Source organism: Terrapene carolina, unplaced genomic scaffold (genome assembly GCF_002925995.2).
Source record: "Terrapene carolina triunguis isolate 2854851 unplaced genomic scaffold, T_m_triunguis-2.0 Scaffold22, whole genome shotgun sequence".
NCBI classification, from domain to species: domain Eukaryota; kingdom Metazoa; phylum Chordata; order Testudines; family Emydidae; genus Terrapene; species Terrapene triunguis.
Window position 1 is genome coordinate 20,058,903 of NW_020664373.1, and position 22,707 is coordinate 20,081,609.

General features: G+C 40.9%; 1 protein-coding gene across 3 annotated transcripts in view; it reads left to right on the forward strand.

Moving 5' to 3' along the window:
* Positions 1–22,707, forward strand: part of LOC112107598 (glycerol kinase) — a 42,154-nt gene that overhangs the window by 1,031 nt on the left and 18,416 nt on the right. For 2 of the 3 annotated variants that reach the window (XM_024201365.3, XM_024201370.3), the window contains exons 2-12: positions 7,023–7,096; positions 7,906–8,012; positions 8,530–8,607; positions 9,649–9,728; positions 10,536–10,673; positions 11,251–11,360; positions 12,174–12,240; positions 13,336–13,353; positions 15,252–15,287; positions 16,283–16,350; positions 22,020–22,062. In XM_024201365.3, coding sequence (XP_024057133.1) covers positions 7,023–7,096; positions 7,906–8,012; positions 8,530–8,607; positions 9,649–9,728; positions 10,536–10,673; positions 11,251–11,360; positions 12,174–12,240; positions 13,336–13,353; positions 15,252–15,287; positions 16,283–16,350; positions 22,020–22,062 — 819 coding nt within the window. The remainder of the gene's footprint in view (positions 1–7,022; positions 7,097–7,905; positions 8,013–8,529; positions 8,608–9,648; positions 9,729–10,535; positions 10,674–11,250; positions 11,361–12,173; positions 12,241–13,335; positions 13,354–15,251; positions 15,288–16,282; positions 16,351–22,019; positions 22,063–22,707) is intronic. The other variant, XM_024201366.3, reaches the window with a different exon arrangement.

The following is a 22,707-nucleotide window of genomic DNA, read 5'->3' on the forward strand; positions in this document are numbered from 1 at the left end:
GCTAAGTACTATACAAACACATGGGAAGAAATGGTTCCTGTTCTCAAAAGTTTAATAACCATATGAAGGGTGTCTGGAGGGGATATACTCATAACATAGAGTTTTATAACTGGTTTTGGATGTTCATTGAGCTTTTTTTTGTTTCTTCCAAAGCAAAGGCTACCTCTACAACCAAAATACTCTTACACATAGGGCATTAGAAGCAGAGTAAGTGAATGGACCATTTTTATTTCTTCATCACTGGGTGTGTGCTCTATAACCACACAAGTAGATGTGGATGGCCTGAGTTGGGCTGGGTGGGAAGAGTAGTGTAGCCTTTTGGGGAACCAGGAAGCTTGCAAAGGGAAGAGTTGTAGGTGCTTTAGCAGCCAGGAGCTGGGGGAGGGATACCCTAACTTTTTTTTTGAAATGTCATTTTGCAGTTACAGAAATATTCCAAATATTAATTTAATACATTTTATCTTTATATTTTGGAAAATACTCCCTTCCTTCAGCATTCCCTAAAAATATTCCATTTCCAGTATTTATTTGAAGAAACAAATAATTTTATATATAAAATTTTAAGTCTGTTGTATTTTAAAGGCTCATTAATACCTCAGTGTGTGATTTTTATTATAAACAAGGAAACAAAAATCCATGTAACATGTCCTGTTATCTTAGGGATTTATGAAGAATGTTTCTTTACTTAGCATATGTGCTGCAGTATCTCTGCACAAGCAGGAGTGGGCAAACTTTTTGGCCCGAGGGCCATCGGGGAATAGAAATTGTATGGTGGGCCATGAATGCTCACAAAATTGGGGTTGAAGTGCGGGAGAGGGGGTGGGCTCTGAGGTGGGGCTAGGGATGAGGTGTTTGGGGTGTAGGAGGGTGCTCTGGGCTGGGACTGAGGGGCTCAGAGGGTGGAAGGGGGATCAGGGCTAGGGAAGAGGTGCAGGTTCCGGCTGGGGGTGTGGGTTCCGGGGTGGAGCTGGGGATGAGGAGTTTGGGATGTAGGAGGGTGCTCTGGGCTGGGATTGAGAGGTTCGGAGAGCAGGAGGGAGATCAGGGCTGGGGAAGGGGGTTGGGGCATGGGGAGAGGCTCGGGGGTGCAGGCTCCAAGCGGCGCTTACCTCAAGCAGCTCCTGGAAGCAGTGGCATGTCCCCTCTCCAGCTCCTACGTGGAGGCGGGGCCAGACGGCTCTGCACGCTGCCCCATCCGCAGGCACCGCCCCTGCAGCTCCCATTGGAGCACGTAGGAGCCGGAGCAGAGCCATGCTGCGGCTTCCAGGAGCCGCGTGGTGTGGTCCCACCCCAGCCGGACCACTGGAGCAAGGCTAAGCCGCGTGGTGTGGCTCACGGGCCATAGTTTGCCCACCCCTGCTTTAAAGCCTTAACATGGAATTACCTTTCTTTTGTGAGTTGAATTTACACCTCTACCATTAAACTTGTGGTGGGAAGTTTTTGAGTTTTTGTAGCATTGAAAGGTGGATGTTCCTGTGCTAGCAGTTGCAATGAGTTTGGGGAGTTATTTGGGAGGGTGATTACCGGAATTGGTTATCAGCTTATTTCCCAGAATTGATTGTCAGCTTGTTTCCCACAGCAGAACGTGAAACTAAATTGTAGAGAAGGGAATTGTAAAAATAAATTAATGAATTATTTAATAATTAAATAAATGAATTTAATCGCAATGGAGGCCCCAGTCATTTGGGTGCTGTTCTACACCTCTACCCCGATATAACTCTGTCCTCGGGAGCCAAAAAATCTTACCACGTTATAGGTGAAACTGTGTTATATTAAACTTGCTTTGATCTGCTGGAGTGCACAGCCCCGCCCCTCCGGAGTGCTGCTTTACCGCGTTGTATCCGAATTCGTGTTATATCAGATCGCATTATATCGGGTTAGAGGTGTACTATAAACCTTCATTCAACCTTCCCACCATCTCACTGCATGCACAGCTCCCTTTGACTCTCACTGGTGATGTTATGCAAAAATTGTGGACTCAGCATATTTTTGTGACTAGGAATGAGTTTTAAATTATGTAAATTGCCGATAAATGTTTTGTTTCTGATCAACAGAGCGGAAGAATGTTGGACTGTAGGAGATCATAGTAGGCTAAAAAAAAATGTGGAAACTAATCATACAGAGAGAGAATGAAACTTACTATATACAAGGTGCTGCCAAATGCACAGAGTATACAAACTAGGGGGGGAAAGTTCTTGTTCTTGCAGGTTGCCAAAAAAAAATCCTATATGGAATCTATTCCATGCAGATAAGTTGCTGGAGAGGGAGACTAGTCTGGAATTGAGTGTCATCTTGACCTATGTGAAAATTTATTTCCCCTTGCCCTTCTCCTTACAGAATTGTCAAATGACAAAATAAAATCTGGGTGTGGAAAGGAATTCCAGACTGGCAGCTGAGGAAAGTTCTTAATGGTGGCAATACATGCAGCTACCTTGCATGTGCCGACTAGGAAAATGAAAATATGGAAAAACTTTAACACTTGAAGTTAGGTTGTCTGCTTTATTTGGCATAAGCCCCTTTTGAGTAGACTAAGAGACGCTCCCAACTTCAAAATTCCCTTTTTTTAATCTACTTTAGTTAGAAGTAATGTGTCAGGTTACCTTAACTATAAGAATTGGAGGAAAAGTCTGTTTTGTTTTGTTTTTAAATGTGTGCATTTGACAGCGTTTTGTATGTAGTCAGACTAGCTTTCACCCTTGTAAGATTAGTTTGGTTGTATTATAAACACACACAGAAGAGAAAAATATTTTTAAAAAACAAAAGTGTGATTGTAAATTTCCAGGAATATATATATAGGTGCAGGTGTAGTACCTGCAACCACTGCTAATTCTTTTTTAATTTAATAAATTGCAAAATGTTGCTGTTCTCTTAAAATAGCAGTGTGATTGAAATATTACAAAAATAAAAAGTGCCGTGAACTTGTGTGTCAAGAGATCTCCTTTTACCTCAGTGAGCTGAGAGTTAACTCATAAACACCAGCATGGTGAAAAGAGCATAGAGGGACCTACCCCCTAGCACCCCATTCACTCAGAATAAATGAATATACATAAAATAGAAATGACACTAAATGGGAGGAGACTGTGCTGAGGGAGCATACCGTTTTACAAGGGAAATGTTTCAGGTGCCAATCTACTGTTACAAGTCTAGTGTTCCGTTAGTCTGTTTTTCACTAGATCTAGCCTCTTCTTACCTGTTCACCTTATTGTCTTGGCTCCTATGCATGTTTTCCTCTTCATACACCTCTACCCCAATATAACGCTGTCCTCGGGAGCCAAAAAATCTTACCGTGTTATAGGTGAAACCGCGTTATATCGAACTTGCTTTGATCCGACGGAGCACGCAGCCCCGTCCCCCCCGGAGCGCTGCGTTACCGCTTTATATCTGAATTCATGTTATATCGGGCGCATTATATCGGGGTAGAGGTGTATATGTCTTTCCCTATCATTTCCAACTGTTTTTCTTTCTTTTTATGTCTGCATCATCCATCTCAGTAGGCGGCAACAGTTACTCATCTTGCTTATGCCTATTATTAATACAGAAGCACTTGTAGCAGCAGTGTGACTATTACTCTGACCATGTGATTTTAGGTAACTTCCAAGTGATATTTGCTATTGTCAGGAATAAAAATATGGTCATGGAGCTAAAATGCTGTGCGATTGTCTTCTTTAGGTGAGTGAGAAAAATGTGTGTGAATCCTACATTGCATTTAAACCCCCTGGATACTACTAAAATGTATTTCAAAGCATGGCTGGAAAAATCAGGTAGACAAAACAAATACTCCTAAGTGGCCCAGGTGTGTAACTAATCACCAAGAGTATTTGGCATTTGACAGGGAATTAGACTGAGGGTTTTTTTTGTTTGTTTGTTTTTTGACTTATCCCTGTTCACATTGGACAGCTTTCCACAGCACAAAGCTACCAGCACTACCATCACTAATTGGCACACTTGTTGGCAGTTTCAGAGAGGCCAAGGATTGATGGCTATCAAGACTGAATTACCATCTCGCCTACAGAGAGGGTCCTGTTGGGTAAAGGTTGAGGCACTTTGGCTGGGTAGAGCAGAGAACCTCGGTGGCTGTTGCCTGTGTTGTGACTAAATCTGTTACCCCAGGTTTTAGGTCTGTCAGCCTGCCACTTACTCACTTTAAAAGAGAGGTGGTGTTATAATAGAATCTTTGTTCTGTTTTAACATTTTATATAATGAACACTTCAGGTAAAATTGCATCAGAGTGTAAACACTCTTCCTTTGACTAACCAAAAACGGCAACTAGTTAAAAGAAACCTTGGCTTCCAGTAACTAAAGTGACCTCTTCAGCCTCATTCTGTTAACTAGCTGACAAGAGTAAGTAGCGTCATCTAACTTCTTAGGGCAAGGCAGAATTTATGTGAGCCTAGCCAACCAGAAAATACTTAAGAAAATTAAAATATTGCAGATATTCTAACTGGTACCTTGTGATATGTCTTGACGATTACTTAAAAGGAAAAATAAAGTAAAATACTGCACAACTGCAGACTGTCACCTTTTGTCCCTTAAATTTGTTTCATCCTTTGTCAGGTGGCACGTCCTTTGTGTCTGTCAAGTGGCAGCCCTGGAAGCAACAGTTTATGGGAGAGGCGTTTTTAGTCTGTTCCCTTTTTACCAAAAATCCTATATGTTTGACTCCAAACACCCATTTCTACTTCTTTTTAGAGGCTGATGATTGTTTTTATGAGGGTTTTGTTTTCTTTTGGGGTGGCCTTTGTGCAGTTCCCAAACAGCATAAGACACAACTTAAACCAACAAAACTGGTCTAACTTAAAAACAAAACGTTTTCAGAATAACAAGGAGAATCACATTAAAAGAAAAGAAATGGGATACCTAACATATAGCTTGACACTCTTTAGAAATGATTGGTAGATTCTGGAATCTGGTAAACTTTTTTTTCACTGCAAGGAATAGTCACCAAGCCCATAGTCTCTGTAAGCAAAATGACAAATACAGTAATAAAACAACTGACCAGTTTGTTCTCGTACTCTATTGTTACCTTCCACTTCTGAATAGAAAGATTTTGACTTACTCTTAGCCACATTAGTTTATGCTGCTTCTCCATTCTCATTTATACCTTTGGGGACTAAACATTATAATGGAATTCAATGTGTGTGTAATCACATGTGCTGGGAATTGAATGAGCACGTAAGTCTGTGTATTGCAAAATGACTGCCTTGATGACAGCGTCCTGCTGGGGGTAAATAATTATGTGGGAAACAACACCAAGGCTGGCAAAATGGGGATGAGTGCACTGCCTTCCCAGTGCTTCAGCCCTTGTTGGCTTAGGAGTGAAAGCTTGGCCTGGCTTAAAATGTGCTGACATTACGCTGTCTGAGTGACTTCACCCATTTGTGCCAACATCCTTCTTAGCTGAAAGAAAGACAGGAATACGCTGTCCTCCATTCGGGAGCGTGTATGAGAGTATGAATGTTGCTAATGTGCCAAAAGATGTGTGTTTCTAAAAAAAAGTCTGATCTTAGTGAAAGAAATGCTTAGCAAATGGTTTTGTTACTAGGCTTCTGACTTTTTTTTTTTTTTTTTTTTTTTTTAAGTCTCATTATCTCTTTCCTCTTGACGTGCACACACAAGCCCTCGTAATCGTTAATGGAAGTTGGATAGGTGCACTGAGGAAGAGATTATTTCTATTGTCATAGCACCTAGAAGTCCTGATGCTAGGCACTGTACGAACTTGTAGTATAGGCAGTCCCTTCCTGTCCTGAAGAGTTTACCTGTTCAGTCTTGCAATTAAGCTACACTAGATGAAACACAAGATGCGTAGATGGAGGGAAGAGGAAGGATGACATAACCATAGTATATTTTGTGTAATGCCACATAACTACCAGGCAAGGGACAAGTTAACAGCTGGCAATGTTCTCTGGAATCATAGCAGAAATGAGTCTCTGATAATTTTATCACTCTGGACAGTACAGAAATGAAATCACTTTACCACCTTCATGACTAGCTACTTGACTTGGAAGCATGGGTGGGGATGAAGAAAGCCGCTATCACATCTAACATCACTTGGTGTAATTTTACACACAGGCCTAGGTTGCTCAATTAGGGTTGCCACGCGTCCGGCTTTCAACCAGAACACCTGGTCAAAAAGGGACCCTAGGCGCAAGGGCAGCCACGTAGGCTCTGCCTGCTGGCCCTGCCCCGAGCGCTGGCTCCACAGCTCCCATTGGCTGGGAACCGCAGCCAATGGAGCTGCAGGGGTGGCACCTGCGGGCAGGGGGCAGCGTGTAGAGCCACCTGGCTCCTCTGCCTATGAGCTGGACATGCTGGCCGCTTCCAGGATCTGCCTGAGGTAAGTGCTGCCCATCTGGAACCTGCATCCCCTCTGACACCCCAACCCCCTTTCCTGCACCCCAAACCCCCCTCACCCCTGATCCCACCCCAGAGCCCACACCCCCAGCCATAGCCCTGACCCCACCCCATCCCCTTGCCCCAGGTTGGAACCCCCTCCTGCACCCCAAATCCCTCCAGGAGCCTGAACCTCCTCTTGCACCCCAGCCCTGAGCCCCCTCCTGCACCCCAAACCCCTCATCTCTAGCCCCACCCCAAAGCCCACACTCCCAGCCAGAGCCCGTACCTCAACCCTCTGCCTAAGCCCCCTCCTGCACTCCAAACCCTTTGGCCCTAGCGCAGAGCCCTCTCCCACATCCTGAATCCCTCATTTCTGGCCCTACCCTGGAGCCCACACCTCCAGCCAGAGCCCTCACCTCCTCCCGCACACCAAGCCCCTGCCCTAGCCTAGTGAAAGTGAGTGAGGGTGGGGGAGAGCAAGCGACGGAGGGAGGGGGAATGGAGTGAGTGGGGGGCAGGGCCTCGGCGAAGGGGCAGGCAAGGGTGTTTGGTTTTGTGTGATTAGAAAGTTGGCGACCCTATGCTCAATGGAAATGTAACATACCTTCACTTTATTATTGTCTCCTCATATCTGGTTTGTCTAATCCTGTAGGCATCAATTTATTTAATCTGTATCCTTTTATCTGCAGGTTTTTAATGCGAAAACAGCAGAGCTCCTGAGTCACCATCAAGTAGAAATAAAACAGAAATTCCCTAAAGAAGGGTATGATCTCTGTATATCTTCTATTCCGTTTCTGTCTACCTTTCAACATGGCAAAAGCCTATTTAATAGGATCTATGTATGCATAATTACAATTGAAGCCAGTGAGTAATCTGTTAAGAATATGGAATCGGTTGCTAATGTTTTAGAGTGGTAGGAAAGAATAATTTAACAGATCCTTTTTTAAAAACAAAAAAAATTCCCCTCCTTTGTATGGCCTAATGGAAATCTTATTAACTCCTAAAAATGTTTATGAATGTTCAACCCTCACAATAGTCTCTCACCCATATTCTTCCACTGTCCAATCTTGCTTAAAATGGTGAAACTAGTCATTTTCTTGACTGACTTGCCTACATTTACATTCTCCAGCTTCACCTATGAAGTCTGCACAACTTACTCTCTATCTCTAAATTTGCTGTACACTGTTCACCTGGTGTTATCCCCAGACTCTTCCCCCTCTGTCCTGAGGTAGTATACATGTATCTGTAGAAGATAGGAAAAAGGCTCTTCCGATTTCGAAATATCCACATTGCATTTTTAGAGAAAAAGTGAGACTGACTATTCAAATTATTAGGCTGCTTGATTAAACAAACACTGTCTATATGATGCAGAATAACGTTGGTCATTCTGCCGTGGAATCAGAACAAGTTGACCAGAGGGAAAAACTAACTGAGTTAATTTTTTGATACTCTTTAATAGTGTGAACATGTGACTCTATGGAATGCTCCTAGAATTCTTATGCAGCTCTCCATAAATGTAACATCTGCCTCATATTTGCTTCTTTTTTGATTGCTGTCAAATATTTGTTAAAGATGGGTGGAGCAAGATCCAAAGGAAATTTTGCAGTCCGTTTATGAATGTGTGGAGAAAACATGTGGGAAATTGAACCAGCTAAACATAGACATCACCAACATAAAAGGTATTGCTGCAGTTTCTTACGTGTAACTAGCCGCTTTTCAGAATATGCTTTTGGGACTGGGGAAGGTCAGATCATCTAGTAATGAAGTCAGTGATTAGAAAGGAAGCAGGATTTAGCCCCATGTCAAAAAAAGCTCTGCATGTTGGGGAAAGAAGATATTGCTGACACTTACCAGCAGTGCATTGTTTTGCCAAATAGACCCAATAAAATTCTCTCTGGGGATTGCAAAGAGGTTAGACAGCTAATGGATGAAATACTGATCACATTACGCTGCAGTGCCTGCTGTTACAAAACTTTAGTTTCTTTGTTCATGTCAGGTTGTGAACATCAAACAGAAGAATAAGAGATGTAGAGCAGGGTTCAATTTTTTTTGAAATGATAGAAAAGTGGTATACCAAGAATGTAAAAGGCACAAGCCAAAAGGTTTTTATTTTCCTTTCACTTCCTTTTCTTCCCTGCCTGCTCTCTCAAAATCTCTAAAGTGTACTCTTCCCCCCCAACCCCCTTTGTTTTCCAGCTATTGGAGTCAGCAATCAGAGAGAGACTACTGTGGTTTGGGACAAGACAACTGGAGAACCTCTCTATAATGCTATTGGTACGTGTATCAGTGCCTACCTGGTGTATATAGCTTCTTAAAGCTTATATACTCTTCCTTTCAGTACAGCCTCGCTGCAGTTGTACTAGCAGATTTTTAGAAATCCCATATAAATCTTGTTAGAACCTGCTAGTAATAATGACAATTTTTGGTGGCCTTTCCCAAAAGCTGTATGTTTGCACCCACTGATGCTGCAGTTACACAGAAAAATATCCTAGTTAAATAAAGATAAATAATAAATAAATAAAGATAAATAAATAAAGATAAATAATAAAGATGAGCTATCATTTCACAATTTAGTTTAATAAGTCTTTTAATAGGGCTTCAGCAAAATAGAATGTTCACAGCTTGTGTTTGTCTGTCAGAGGTCTGAAGTTCTGCCTTGTCTTTTAATGTAGAATTGAAGGGTCCTAAGAACTTTCAGAAACCTGAACTTGGCATTGCTTTGAGAGAGGGGATTTAAGTTCTTCCTTCCAAGTAGCTTTTTGTGTTTAATGTTCAAGTGTGTGATGTTTAAGACTTTATCTTAGGTAAAGCTGAGCATCAGTAATTCTTTAACACTGTTTACTGCTGTAGTTGAGTGTTTGCACAGAAATAGTAAATGATCAACCTATTACTATATGTACTTTAAGCTTTCTAGTTGACCTTGGTCTTCTGGTAAACTATTAAGTATTGTTACTCAATCACTTGGTTGACCTCTGTATTGTTCATGAATAGACTGAGAAACACAAAATATATCCTTGGTAGCCTCTCTTTGTAGAAAGTCATATTGTTATGTTACGGACCAGTTAGGCTTGCAAATAGAATGAGGTTACCTGTCCCTTCTACATTTTTACAATGATACAGAAATATGCATATGAATATTTCTTTCCTGTCAATTTTTTCTTTACTAAAAATATTTTAGTGTCAGTTTCCTGACTTTAAGGACTTCAGCAATTTTTAGCAGAAGCTATACAGTTCCACTGTTCTTTGGCTCTGACAAATAGCAAATGGTGGTTAAATTATTATAAATGTGTGTGTGTGCTCTATTTTGATTTGTAGTGTGGCTTGACCTGAGAACCCAGCCAACAGTTGAGAGGCTTCTTAAAATAATTCCAGGGCAAAATTCATCCTTTTTTAAGGTAAGGGATTTTTCTAGAATATCCAGTTAGTAATGCTTTAAATTAAGATTTCCAAATAGTCTCTGTGTGTTTAATGATTTTCTATTTGAAGTCTTGGGCATTATGTACCACTAAAACCCTTAAACCCACTAAACTCAGAGTTAGGGCTTCCACTAGAACTAGTAGTTAATACTGTCTTTAACCCACTTTCCCATCCTATGTTTGTCATACTAAAAATTAATTATTAGAGTAACTTTTAATTTATAGCATTAATTTAGTATGGCTAATTTGAGAGTTGAGAAGCTGTTTCACTAGAGTCCATCTTCCTTTCACATTCAGCTTTTAACCTGGTGGCTGTATGCTGGCCAAATGATGTCCTGCTTCTTTGTTCTATAGCCATATCTGGTAGGAGTGGGTCAGTGAACCAGCATATCAACTTGCTTGGCTGTAAAGCTACAAATGTAACTGAAGGTTCATCCTTTCAGTGTCATTGTAACATCAGTTTGCGCTATCTTACCCCAGGCAGCTATCATAAACAAGATAGGATGTCTGTATATGCCTTTATCTTGTTGCCACTTGGAAGGTCTTTGAACTCTCAACTGATCAGTTGTTGTGATCTTTGTTCATAGTCATGTTGATCTTTGGTTTTGGTGTGAGACAGTTTTACGGTATTGGGAATGCTTGGTCTTATTTAAAAAAAGAAGAAAAATTAGGTTTAAATAAAGAATCTTGAGTTTCCTTTCTCTTTCCCTAACTTCATAGACAAGTACAGTAGTCACTGGAGGGGATTAACTCATGGCATGTCCTAAATGACTCTCACTCTTGCAGACTAGGACTGGCCTTCCACTTAGCACGTATTTCAGTGCAGTGAAACTTCGGTGGCTCCTAGATAACGTGGAAGAGATCAGGCAAGCTGTTCGTGATGGGCGAGCTATGTTTGGTACCATTGATTCATGGCTTATATGGGTATGTGTATGGGGGTTCTTTTATTTAAAAAATAAATTGTACAACAGATTTTCATTGTCCACCTTTATACCAACTGTTGATGATAAAGGCATCCTCTGGAGGTCACATAACCAGAACTATACCTGTTGTGGAACTTTCTCAGTACTTGTGTGGCTACAAGCAAAATTTAAAAAAGAAACTTAAAAAAAAATAATCAGCTGCCTTAGAACATATGGGTGGAGGAGAAATTAAAACTTACATAAAATTTAGACCGGTAACCTTTTATAATATCTGTTTTGTGTATATGCATTATATATTCTGTCCATTATGGATATTCTTGTCTAGCTCTTCATTCACATATTGCAAAAATATCAAAGTTCCAACTTATTTCAAGGGTGTAAAAATACTATTTCTAATTCTCAAAATAGTTTATTGATTTCATTCTTACTAACTATAAAACTGACTATTAAACTGTGGCTTTTAAAACTTTCACCTGTTACTGGTGGGCTAGTAACTGGATTATTTTGCTTGAACTGTTGACTAATTTTTTTATTATTATTATTATTTATTTACTAATATTCTTGGTTGCTTTTTCCAGAGTTTGACAGGTGGGAAGAATGGAGGTGTTCATTGTACAGATGTCACCAATGCCAGTAGAACAATGTTGTTCAACATTCATTCCTTGGAGTGGGATTCTGAACTCTGCCAGTAAGTCTAATTTTTCATTTAAATCTATTGAAATAGCTGTATTAATCAATGAGGTGTAAAGACAGACACTAATTGTGCTTTTCAAAATAAGAATCTTCCATCAATGCTTGTCTGGTCACATTTGTGACTAAGAAGAGCGATCAGTTGCATTTATTATGAATATAACAATTAGGGTTTATTCTCTCTAAATAGAATGACCAGATGTCCCGTTTTTACAGGGACAATCTCATTTTTGGGGACTTTTTCTTATATAGGCGCCTATTACCCCCCGGCCAACTCCCTTTCCCGTTTTTTCATAGTTGCTATCTGGTAACCCTATCTCTAAAGAGCTACATAACTTCTGTTTGGATTAATGAAGAGGCCAGATCTTAGTGTCTTTCTATATTGAAAACCAGGTACACAGAAGTGATTTAAATATTAAGTTTGCCTTTAATTTCTGAGTTATCTGACTGCTCCTTCAGCATATTACACAAGCATAGTGCAAAATGGTAGTCTCATTGCTTTAAATATAAACTTAAAAAATTCTTTGGTACTCCAGCATGTATTCGCTTTATTTTATTTCAAAATAGGAATGATTTTTCCAACTGTAAAAATGGAGTTAGATCTGTCTATAAAATGCTGAGCAAAGCAAATATTGCTTCATAACTCAAACATTCCAATGCTCTCCCACATCTTACTAGGAAAGACATTAGGTCATGATCTAAGATATGGATATCAAAGTTCCCTTTACATTATGTTTAATTTGTCTCAAAGTAGAAAATGTAAAACAATTTCCCTAGCATAACTAAATGCAAAATATTTTTTTTTTTGCAGTTTTTTTGACGTTCCTATGGAAATACTTCCAAAAGTGCGGAGTTCCTCTGAGATTTATGGTTTGATGGTATGTTTTCTTAAACTTACTCTCAAAGATATAGCTTTTGGGGCTGATTAAAAGCAAGCTAATAGCTCTCTAGTTTTCTAGAACAATGTGGGTTGCTTTATCAAACGGTATGAATCCGATGTCAGTATCTGATAGCCTTTTTAATAGTATGTCAAATTAAGATCATTGCAGATAACACTCTTGATGAGTGTCAAACTAGTAAAACTCGGAAGGGTTTTTTTGAGACTAGTAAATATCTGATACTTGTGAACTACTTATTGAATTTTGATAAGTAGCTGGTGAATTAATCTATAAGCAGCAGATTAAAAGTAATAAGATAGCTTCAAATAGTGCCCTTCCTGGGACCACCGTGCTCCCAGAACAGCCAAAACTCTCATGGACAGCTTCCATGCGAGTCTTACTGGTGGTAGGCATGCTGGGTAAGTCCCTTTCAGTGTTGCATCCCTGTGGGATTGAGTAAAGGATTTGGTAGGGTTCTGTGGGAGTTGGAAGAAATGCACATTCCATCTTGGATTGCCTCCTTTTGAGAAGTAAATTCTAATTGCTTGTGTGTCTGTAAAGTTTGTTACATAAACATGTTGGAGCATTGCTGATGTATTTGTAATCAAACGGTGCTTTTAGAGCACTTGCAGAGACTTTTCCCAGGAGTGATTGCTGAACCGTGGTCATGCAGTTGAAAAGAGGTGGTGCTTAATTGCAGAACTTAATAACAGAACTTCATGGCTGGATGAAGGCTGCAGGACAGGATCCTGTTTGCCTATTGGGAGTTTATTTTGCTTTGAAGAGTGTCCTTTTATCTTAACTCCAGAAAAAGATTCTGGATTGCTCTTAATTTAACAAAAAAACCCCCACTTGTAGCTTTTTATTTTAATTTTTTTTTAACCAGGTTCTAAATGTGAATGCTACTAGGAATCTTAGTTGGCGTCTACTAATTTGAAGGGGTTAGATCAGAGTGAATTTTATTCTGACTTGAACCAATTCAGCAATTGGAAGAAGAGAGAAAGCTGATCACGGGAAACGAGACAGGATAGCTGATTATAATCTTTTTTTTGTCTTTCTCCTTCCTACCTATTATTATTTTCTTGCTGACTGTAGAAAATGTGCCCTAGCCTGGTGAGTAGAGACATTCATTAGGCTGTCCACAAGTTATGTCTCATCCATTCTGTTCAGATACAGTGCATTTCCATTTACTTAGAGGCATGCAACATAACATTTGTAAAACTAACAGATCCAGCTACTGTCTCCAGATTGAGACATTGCGGTTAAGTGACCAGTGTAACTAGTATGTTTGCATAAATTTTGAAGGCTTAACAATTTCATATTTATAAAGAGAAACAGGTATGTCTGGCTTTGTAATGAGAACAACACTTGGTATTTCAGTGTAATAGAATTAAGGTTTGTAATGTTTGTTTAAATAAATTTAATATTAAACTATCAAAAAGCCCAATCAGTTAAAATGGGAGTTGTGGAGACTACGGAGATTTCCTAATTGGAAATGCACTGTCATGTCTTATGCATGGCTTCAATGAAAATGTATAGTCACAGCTCAAGAAAGAGTCTACTAGTTAACAAAAGCAAAGGATATTTTAAATAGGACTGATTCCTGGTGATGCCTTTACAGGAATACCGCTGAAGAAACTTTCTAGCACATGGTTGTTTTTTTGAAGTGCTGCTTAGATTGAAAACACTATGTGGTCTTAAAATAAGACCTCTGTTATTGTTTACTTGTTAAATCACCTTATCACAATCACTTGTAATAGGAAAGTGCCTGTTCATAGTATCTCGTTGAACCTTATTGTTACAGGCCACATGCTAGCATACCACAAATGACAGTCTGTTTCTTATTTTAACAAGATTGCTTTTTATTTTAACCTAATATGGAAAACTAACAACTAAAACTGGTTTCTGGATTCCTCTATCTTAGGCTATGGAGTAAATGCATGAATCTTGCTGTTTACTGTTTTGATTTTAGACCTGATTTGTTGGATTAAGCAGAGGTGCTGTGCACACAAGAATTCAAACCAAGCTGCTGTAGCGATCCAAATTCCTCCTGTAAGCACTAGGACCTGCTCTATCCCTTAACTGGAAGGCATCACTCTGCCTCAATGCTTCTCTCTTCTATTCTACAGAGGGGAGGAAGCCACTTACCCCACCTTCCCCCATAGGGAGTGTTGCTTTGGGAGGTGGATTACCTACGTTGATGGCAAAATGCCTTCTGTCGATGTAGAAAATATCTATGCAACAATGGTACAGTTGCTGCTGGAGTGCCTGTAGTATAGAGACTCCATGAGAAGGCTATTTTCTAGTGACAATAACCAATGGGAATTATCTGCATTCACTTGTTAGATGTAGCTGACTGGCTGGTGGAGGAATAAGTTGGAGTAGCTTTGAAGAGATGTCATTATGATATAAAGTGAAGTCAATGAGAGCTGGACCAAGTAATGTAGCTCTCAATGGCACTTTATGGGTTCCTGAGAGTGGAAAGATCTTTATCTCAAAATTAGCGAGCAGACTGTTGATCTATAAATGCCATTTTTATCCATGACAGTTGTTACACCATATGGCATTGATAGTAAAATGAAAAAGTATGAAAACACAAACAAGCAGAAAGAGTTTTTACAATATTTTTGTGGAGCGCCTCTGAGTGGAAGGAAAAGCGTTGTTGCAAGCTGTCTTCTTCAACATAATATCTAGCTTGTGCCAAGAGGCAAATTTTCAGTATTGTTGAACCTGTTTAGTCAAAGCAGTTTTCCTTTAAATGCTAATTTTTTTATTTATTTTTTTAAAAATTTTAAAGGCAGTCTTTTGAAATGGCAGTGACACGCCTTGCTTTTAAGTTACTACCCATTCTGGTACGAGGGCTCTTTGCTGCAACTGTTTCTGTCCACACCTGAAGCATGCATATCTCCATTAAAAACTGAGGAGTGTCTTTCCTTTACTGCTTAAATGTTACAGTAATTGATAAGCAAGCAGTGTGAAATAACTGAAGTTTCTTTCTGTATTTTTGTCAGAAATCCGGAGCCCTGACAGGTGTGCCAATTTCTGGGGTGAGTTCTTCTTCAATTTGAATTCTGGCATGAGGACTTGGCTCTGCTTGGAGAGACCCTCACTGGATATAACTTAAAAATAAACTGATTATTTTAGAAAACTGACTTTTTTTTATTTGCAACAAAATTCAATCATTTTAAACAAGTACAGTATACTTGCTAACTTACACAAATAATGAAGACCATCGTGAATTAATGAATTAAGGCCTGATCATGCAAACAAGTACAGTAGAACCTTAGAGTTACGAACACCAGAAGTACGAACTCACCAGTCAACCACACACCTCACTTGGAACCAGAAGTACATAATCAGGCAGCAGCAGAGACCAAAAAAAAAAAAGCAAATACATTACAGTACTGTGTTTAATGTAAACTACTAAAAAAATAAAGGGAAAGCAGCATTTTTCTTCTGCATAGTAAAGTTTCAAAGCAGTATTAAATCAATGTTCAGCTGTAAACTTTTGAAAGAACATCCATAACGTTTTGTTCAGAGTTATGAACATTTCAGAGTTACATAAAACCTCCATTCCCCTGAGGTGTTCATAACTCTGAGGTTCTCCTGTATGTTAGCAATTTAACTCTCACAAATAGTCCCATGGAAATGTAGGAGGCTTCACAGTAAGTAAACATCATAAATGGATAACTCATCAGAAAATGAAAGCTAGCCATATGACAACCAGATCTACATGCACAAATCTTGAAGTGAGCTGAGAATTTGGCGACTAATGTCAAACACATGCAGATATTGCACTTGATCACACTTACTAAATTAATTGTTACCATAGCTAGTGGTACTAATTGGCACTTTTCATTGGCAGTAGAGGGGAGAAGGAATGAATATTCGTGAAGACTGCGCTTGTGTTCACTACCTTCTCATTTACAGTGTACATGACCCAAATTGGGATTATAGGCCTAGAAGTAATTGATTTAAGGTTATTGTTGTTACACAGTGATTCATATGCACGTCTTTGCTAAGAACATGTCTATCCTTTCAGTGCCTGGGTGACCAATCTGCTGCTCTAGTTGGACAAATGTGTTTCAAGGATGGACAAGCGAAAAACACGTAAGTTAGCACAACAATATTGAAAGCAAATACTAGATCATCTTTGTCCTCCATTGTGAATGTAGGAGGGATGGGGGAAAGCTGGATAAGGTTACAAAGGCTAAACACTAGCAGTTTGTGAATGCAGGTGTCTGCAATTCCTTCTCCTTCTTGCTTCTTTTCCTTTTTAAAAAGATATTAAATGGCAAAAAAAATTAATTCTGTTAAGGTTGCCTGGCAATAGCTCGTGCCCTTCCAGAATGTCTACTTCAACAAAACTCAGACTTGTGAAAACCAGGAAATATCTAGTTGAGGTACGTGCCCATTCAGCCTGAACTCTGCCCGCTTTGAGTGGTGCCCCAGTAAGCCCATGTATTTGCACTCTGCTTTTGCCCTGTACTGAACAGGAGCTACCTATGCCTGCTCTACACTCACACACTTAGCCTACTCCACAGAAAGACCACCACACCTACTAAACTCCTTCAGCCCCTTCATCCTTATGGACACAATGCCATCAAATACTGGCCTTCACTTACCCATCATTAGACCCTCAGACTACTCTTATCTCCCACCTAACTGCGACAGTTCCCCTGGCAAAACCACCCCATGCTCTGCTAGTGACATCGCCTACACAACGCAGTGCTGAAATGAGGCATACTGGCTATCCCAAGTTACGTGTTGTGATGCTTCCCAGGATTATGAAGCACCTCCTTACTACCTGCCCTTAGCATGAGGAATCCTTGTGTGTGCCTGCTGTGGGTCAGCTCCCTGCCTTCACTGGCCACAGGCAACACAAGCACTCTCCTCTCAGTGCACACAGGCGCCACTATCCCTCTATAGGTTAGCAATAGGCACATTCCAATCTCCGAGCGTCTCTCTGGATTGTCCACTGGACACTCGCAGTATTCACAGCTTCCAAAAAAACAGTACATCCCAGCATACCAGATACACCTCGGATCACTGCTCCACTTAACACACAGCACTTGGATAAATCCATAGTGAAAACAGGTAGAAGTTTATTTAATGGAGTTAGAGAGCACGCATTCTAGAACCTACACTGACTTAACTAGCTACTGTCATGACTTACAGTGAAAAGCTCTCACAAAATCCTTCCAGCGTATTACAGCCAACCGTGGCTGTGATTGTCATTCGTGAGACAAGCACGCTGTTAGCTTGCCTGTCAGTGCAAACATCCAGGGTGTTTCCCTGTACCTCGGGTTATTACCCACCCCACCTCCGAAAAAAACCTGTTGTCCTTACTCGGAAACAGGATGCCCCTCCTGCTGGTTATGTTTTCCTTTGTGTCCCTTTCTTGTCAGTTGCTAATCAAGAGATTGTGAATTCAGCTCAAATTGTAGCTAGGCCTCCATTGTGAAACACACCTCGCAATATGCACATGACCAACCAGAGAGAGATAAATGTCTCTTCCCTCCTACCTAACAGGAGCATGTTTATCCCCTTCTGGGGACATGCCTTAGCTCTCATACCTTACGAACATAATTTTCAATACAGATACATAATTCTCTCAACATTATATATACACACACATTTTTGCAATGATTATGACAACCAGTTGGCTACTGGTTCTTGGTAGATGTCGTCAGATGCCACCAGTGTGGTGCTCTGCTCTGTTCAATGCTGATAACAGTCGGCTGCGTGCGTGTGTTCCCTCTGTGTGCTGCCCCAGTTCTGCAGATCGCTGGCACAGCAGACCCCAAGAGAACCTCCAATGACCACAGACTCCGATAAGGTACAAAGGCACCCGGCCAGGTTTATTGTCAAACGAAGCACAGTAATAGTTCCCCGCAGACTCTACAGGACATACTACGAATATGTGCCCCCTGACAATGGACCAGCTCAATCAGTGGCGGGACTCTTCACTGCCCTCTACGCCAGACAAAGACTTCCACTGAGGGATGCATTCTTATACCCAGGTACAAACAGGTTACACATCATTGAACGCATTGAGGTACAGCCCCTCTATGCATTAAGGTGCTGCCTTTCTCCTGGTACAGGTTGGTTCGAACAAACAAGTCTATCCATCATATTGTCTATCCATCATATTGTCCTTTTGACCCTGTCTTTAGGCTGGGTCTGCCTGTTCCTTGTTATCTGTGTGGGATGTGTTTGTACTGGGCTGTTCTGATGCCGTCCTGGCACACGTTCTTTTAGCAGCCTTCCTCTTGCCAACTTCTGTGAGCAGGGCCTGCCTCTGGCTCACAGCCTAACTTTGATTTATGTTAGCAACATCTTGACCATTACTTCAGTTCAGGCCTCATACCGGGCCTCTGATACCAAGGGTTTATGTCTCAGGGCCTCATCTTACTACAGTAGATACCTCACATGCCACCTTCTGGTAAATATAATGGTGCATATATCTAACCTATAGGATCCCAATATGTACCCCCTCTGCCAGTTAACCAGAAACCTCTTGCTACCCCATGTGTCCCTTTTTCCTTTGGTCTCTCACACACAGGGATCAGAGAAGGGGCTCACGCACACGTGCGCGCACACCCACCGAGGGCCAAACCCCGATCACCTCCTATTGCAATCACATCTCTTTAAAGGTACTCCAACTTATTTCTCAACCAGCTACAGCTAACACAGTGAATGCAGATAATTCCCAGTGGCTATTGACCGCTCCACGGGGACAGAGTTAAAGTTGCATGGACATTTACCTTAACTCACTATTTCCTGTTTTCCACAAGTTTGAGTTCTGCTGACTTAGACACTTTGAAGGCGCACAAGCTATGTTTGGGCAACGTTCACTCTAGGTTAATGAAGCTTTCTAATGTTTGTTTTCCTATCGTTTTGTTTTGTTTTTGTTTTGTTTAAAGAAAAATGTTGATAGGATTTAGTGGTCACTTAGGCCTTTGTAATTATCACATAGATGTGCAGTTCAGATGCTTCTGTGGATAGGTAATAAGTGTTAGCACTTACAAATGCTTTACGTCAGAGCTCAAGGAGGTAAAGTTATTTTTCTCCTTGTATAGATGGGGAAACTGAGGCACAGAGGTGACGTGACATGACTTGGCCACAGTCACCCAGCATGCCAGTGACAGAGCCAAGAATAGTCTGAGTCCTAGTCATTGGGGGTCTACACATCCAGCTGCAGCGTAGGAGGCTCAGTGGTGTGAAGTTGTCTTTTCCTTAGATGTTCTTAGCTGAATGAGAACACGCCATGGAGATAAATATGGCCTACAACAATACAGCTCGGAGACATGTGAACTCATATGAGGGGGTGTTACCATCCCCCTCCACAGTGCAAGGGAGCGTATGATATGCATATATCCTCACCCCAGTCTCAGCAGTGTTGTCTTGATGCATTCTCCAAGCATGCTTGTTCTAAGCTTACTCCACCCAGAGAGGCAGGGCTTCACCACATCCTATCTCGCATCGGTGGGTGGGGAGGATAGAGAGAGATTCCTAGAGGGATAAGCCTCCCACATATCCCGACTCTCATGTGGTTGGGGGCAGGCAGAGGGGCTCAGATGCCCTCAGGAGGACTAGCCCACTAGCTCTCTGCTCACACAGGGATGTGGAAAGGGTCAGATTCCAGTAGTTGGGCAGAGGCCCCTACATCTCCCAACTCACAAAGGGGGTCAGGCAGAGGAGCTCAGATGCCCTCTCAAAATAGCAGTGTATCTATGGACAGCCACTTGGGCTAGCTGCTCCGAGTACGGTCCCACCGACACTCCTGGGAACATAATTGGGCACCTTTCCCCACCCACTGCCCATGCTGCAGAGCACACACTGCTATTTTTCAGTGCTAGCTTGAGGACAGCTAGCATGGGTACATCTCTGTGAGCCGGGAATCACACCTCCCGGCCTAAATGTAGACATACCCATAGAGTCGAGCTTTAAACAAAAAGCTGGTCTAGTCCTTACTGTGGTGGACCTGGTCTATTGTACTGACTTGTGGTAGGTGGGTCATGTTGGTTTTGGTTCAGTTTAAAATACTGAACACCCTGAAACTTGATAGCTCCAAAAGTTTACTGCAAGGAACTAAATCAAATTGGAAGAATCCCCAGGATATAGTGGTGCGTCTTGCAAAATCTGAAAGTTATAAAATCTCCCTTCATAAATTGAGTCGCCCAAGCACAACAAACACAGGTGCTGGAGCGTGGTAGGATTACAGTGTAAGGGTGAATGGCAAGAAGCATGTCAGTGCTCAGCCAGCATGCTAGATCAGAAGGGAGGATTCCATTTTGGATGGAGCATTTAGCCTAAGGCCAGAAATGTTAGGACATCTTCACCTCTCAGCCTTGTCCCTTGGTAGAGTAGCTGATCAATTAAATTGGAGAAGTACAGTTTCAAAACATATCTGAAGTGTTTGCGGAGGTGGAATTAAACATTCAGCGGATGCATAATTCTTTGCTTAGTTGAGTTATTGTTCAGTTAAGCATCCAGCTCTCACACGATCACATGCTTTATTGAGCAAATGGGTACATGCAAAATAGAGCCTTGAAACCTGATGCAATCGGACTAAAAGTGTCGGGACTGGGTTGGGTGGGAAAAGAACTAGACCCGATCAGGTCAACGTGGGAGCAGCTGTCTGCCCAGCTCCTGCTGGCCGTCACTACCTTGCTGCGCTCTCATGTGCAGCCAGGCAAGTATGCCAAGGAATTTCAATCCACTCGCACAGAGCAGTAGAGGGCGGTGAATAGTAGTACAGCCACTGCTGCACTGACACCACAGGCAGGAAGAGGAGAGCTGACCCTGGGGCAGGAGGTAGCAGTGGGGCTACCTAAGGTTCAGGGGGAAGGGTCGGGTTGGAAAAATGGCTTGACCTGTAAGCATTGGGTGAGCTTGTGTCCGGGTCAGGTCTAAAAATTAGGCCTGAGCCAACCTCCTAATGCAAAATAGGTTTTTCACACAATATAAGAAAGTGTGCTCATTGCTAGTTGCATTTTGATCAATATCCTTTCCTTATTAATCTCCACTTTACCACCTGTTTATACCCTAAGTTACCATTTAATTGTCTTCTACTTTACTGGAACACAAAATGATCTACGTAACTGACACAAGAATTTTTTTTTAACCCATAAGGGCTTTTGTTTAAAAAAAAAAAAAAAATGCAGACACTAAAAAGTAGTGTTTTATTTTTCTGGATGCATTTTACTTGTTTCATATGCACATATCAATTGTTTTGTCAAAATATACCTTTGAAATACTTCATGCATTACTATTTTAAGCTAACCTGTTGCCTGCATTTGTTACAAAGGAATTTCTCACTGTGTTTTTAATTACACATGATGAAAACCTATTGTAGTTTATCTGAATTTTTTTATAAACATGTTTGTCAGCTTCATATTTGCTTAGAGAATTTGAAAATGTGCCACTCCCATTGTGTGGTGTTTCTGAAAATGTTCTCTCTTTAGTGAGAGTCTCTTGTAGTTATAGTCTTAAAATTACTCTTCCTATTACAAGCTCTGCAAACTGCCCTTCTTCCTTAATTGCTCACTTAAAAGTTGGAGACATAATTCAACTAAGTTTTATACGAAGTTCATTTTACAAGTTACTCCTAGACTAGTTGTAAGGTGGTGGTGGTATTTTGCTATATTAAGTTGCCTTATCATGACATTCCCATAACTCAACTGTGATAACTGAATGTCAAAGATGGCTATCTTCTGTTCCTGGTTCTTCTTTTTCTTTTTATAAATTACTACCTTATGTCTTTTCCACTACAGGTATGGAACAGGATGTTTCTTGCTTTACAATACAGGTCAAAAGGTTGGTTGCTTGAATTGGAAATAGCTTGCTAGGAGTATGTATTTTTCAGTCAAGTTGCTTCTCTTGCTAAATAAGCAGATATTGTTCCATAAGCCCTTCATACATTTTCCTACTGGGTATCTCCTTGAGTCACTTCACTTCCTTATCCCCGTATAAGTTTTTTTTATTGTTTTTTTTTTTTTCTTTTGGTGCAAGGTCATAAAGTGTGTAATCTGCACAAGATTAAGCAAGATTATTTTATGTTTTAAAATGAAGAACAAATGATAATAGCAGACAATTGAATATACAAAAGGTCTAAAAGGAAAATAGCTCACTTGTGTGTGCTCATGTGCTGTCTTGTTAAGCATGGGTCTTTTAAAATAACTTCTGCAACGTTTTTCTTATTCCACTTAAAAGTTGCTAATATAGTTCCTGCAGGTGCGGAAAAAGGGCATCTTGTAATCTACAAGACTAGAAAGCAACATTTCAGTCAACATGTCGCTTGCCGAGGCTCCATTTCCTTGTTTTGTGGTTCCTAAATTGCTAAAAAGGGAAATGACAAACTTTCATAATCTCACCCTGTTCTTTTGCATATGCTTTTCTGCCTCTACCTACATGTTTCTCTGCCTGTTGGTTCCCTGTTCCCTTAGCTGTCTGCTCCTCTTC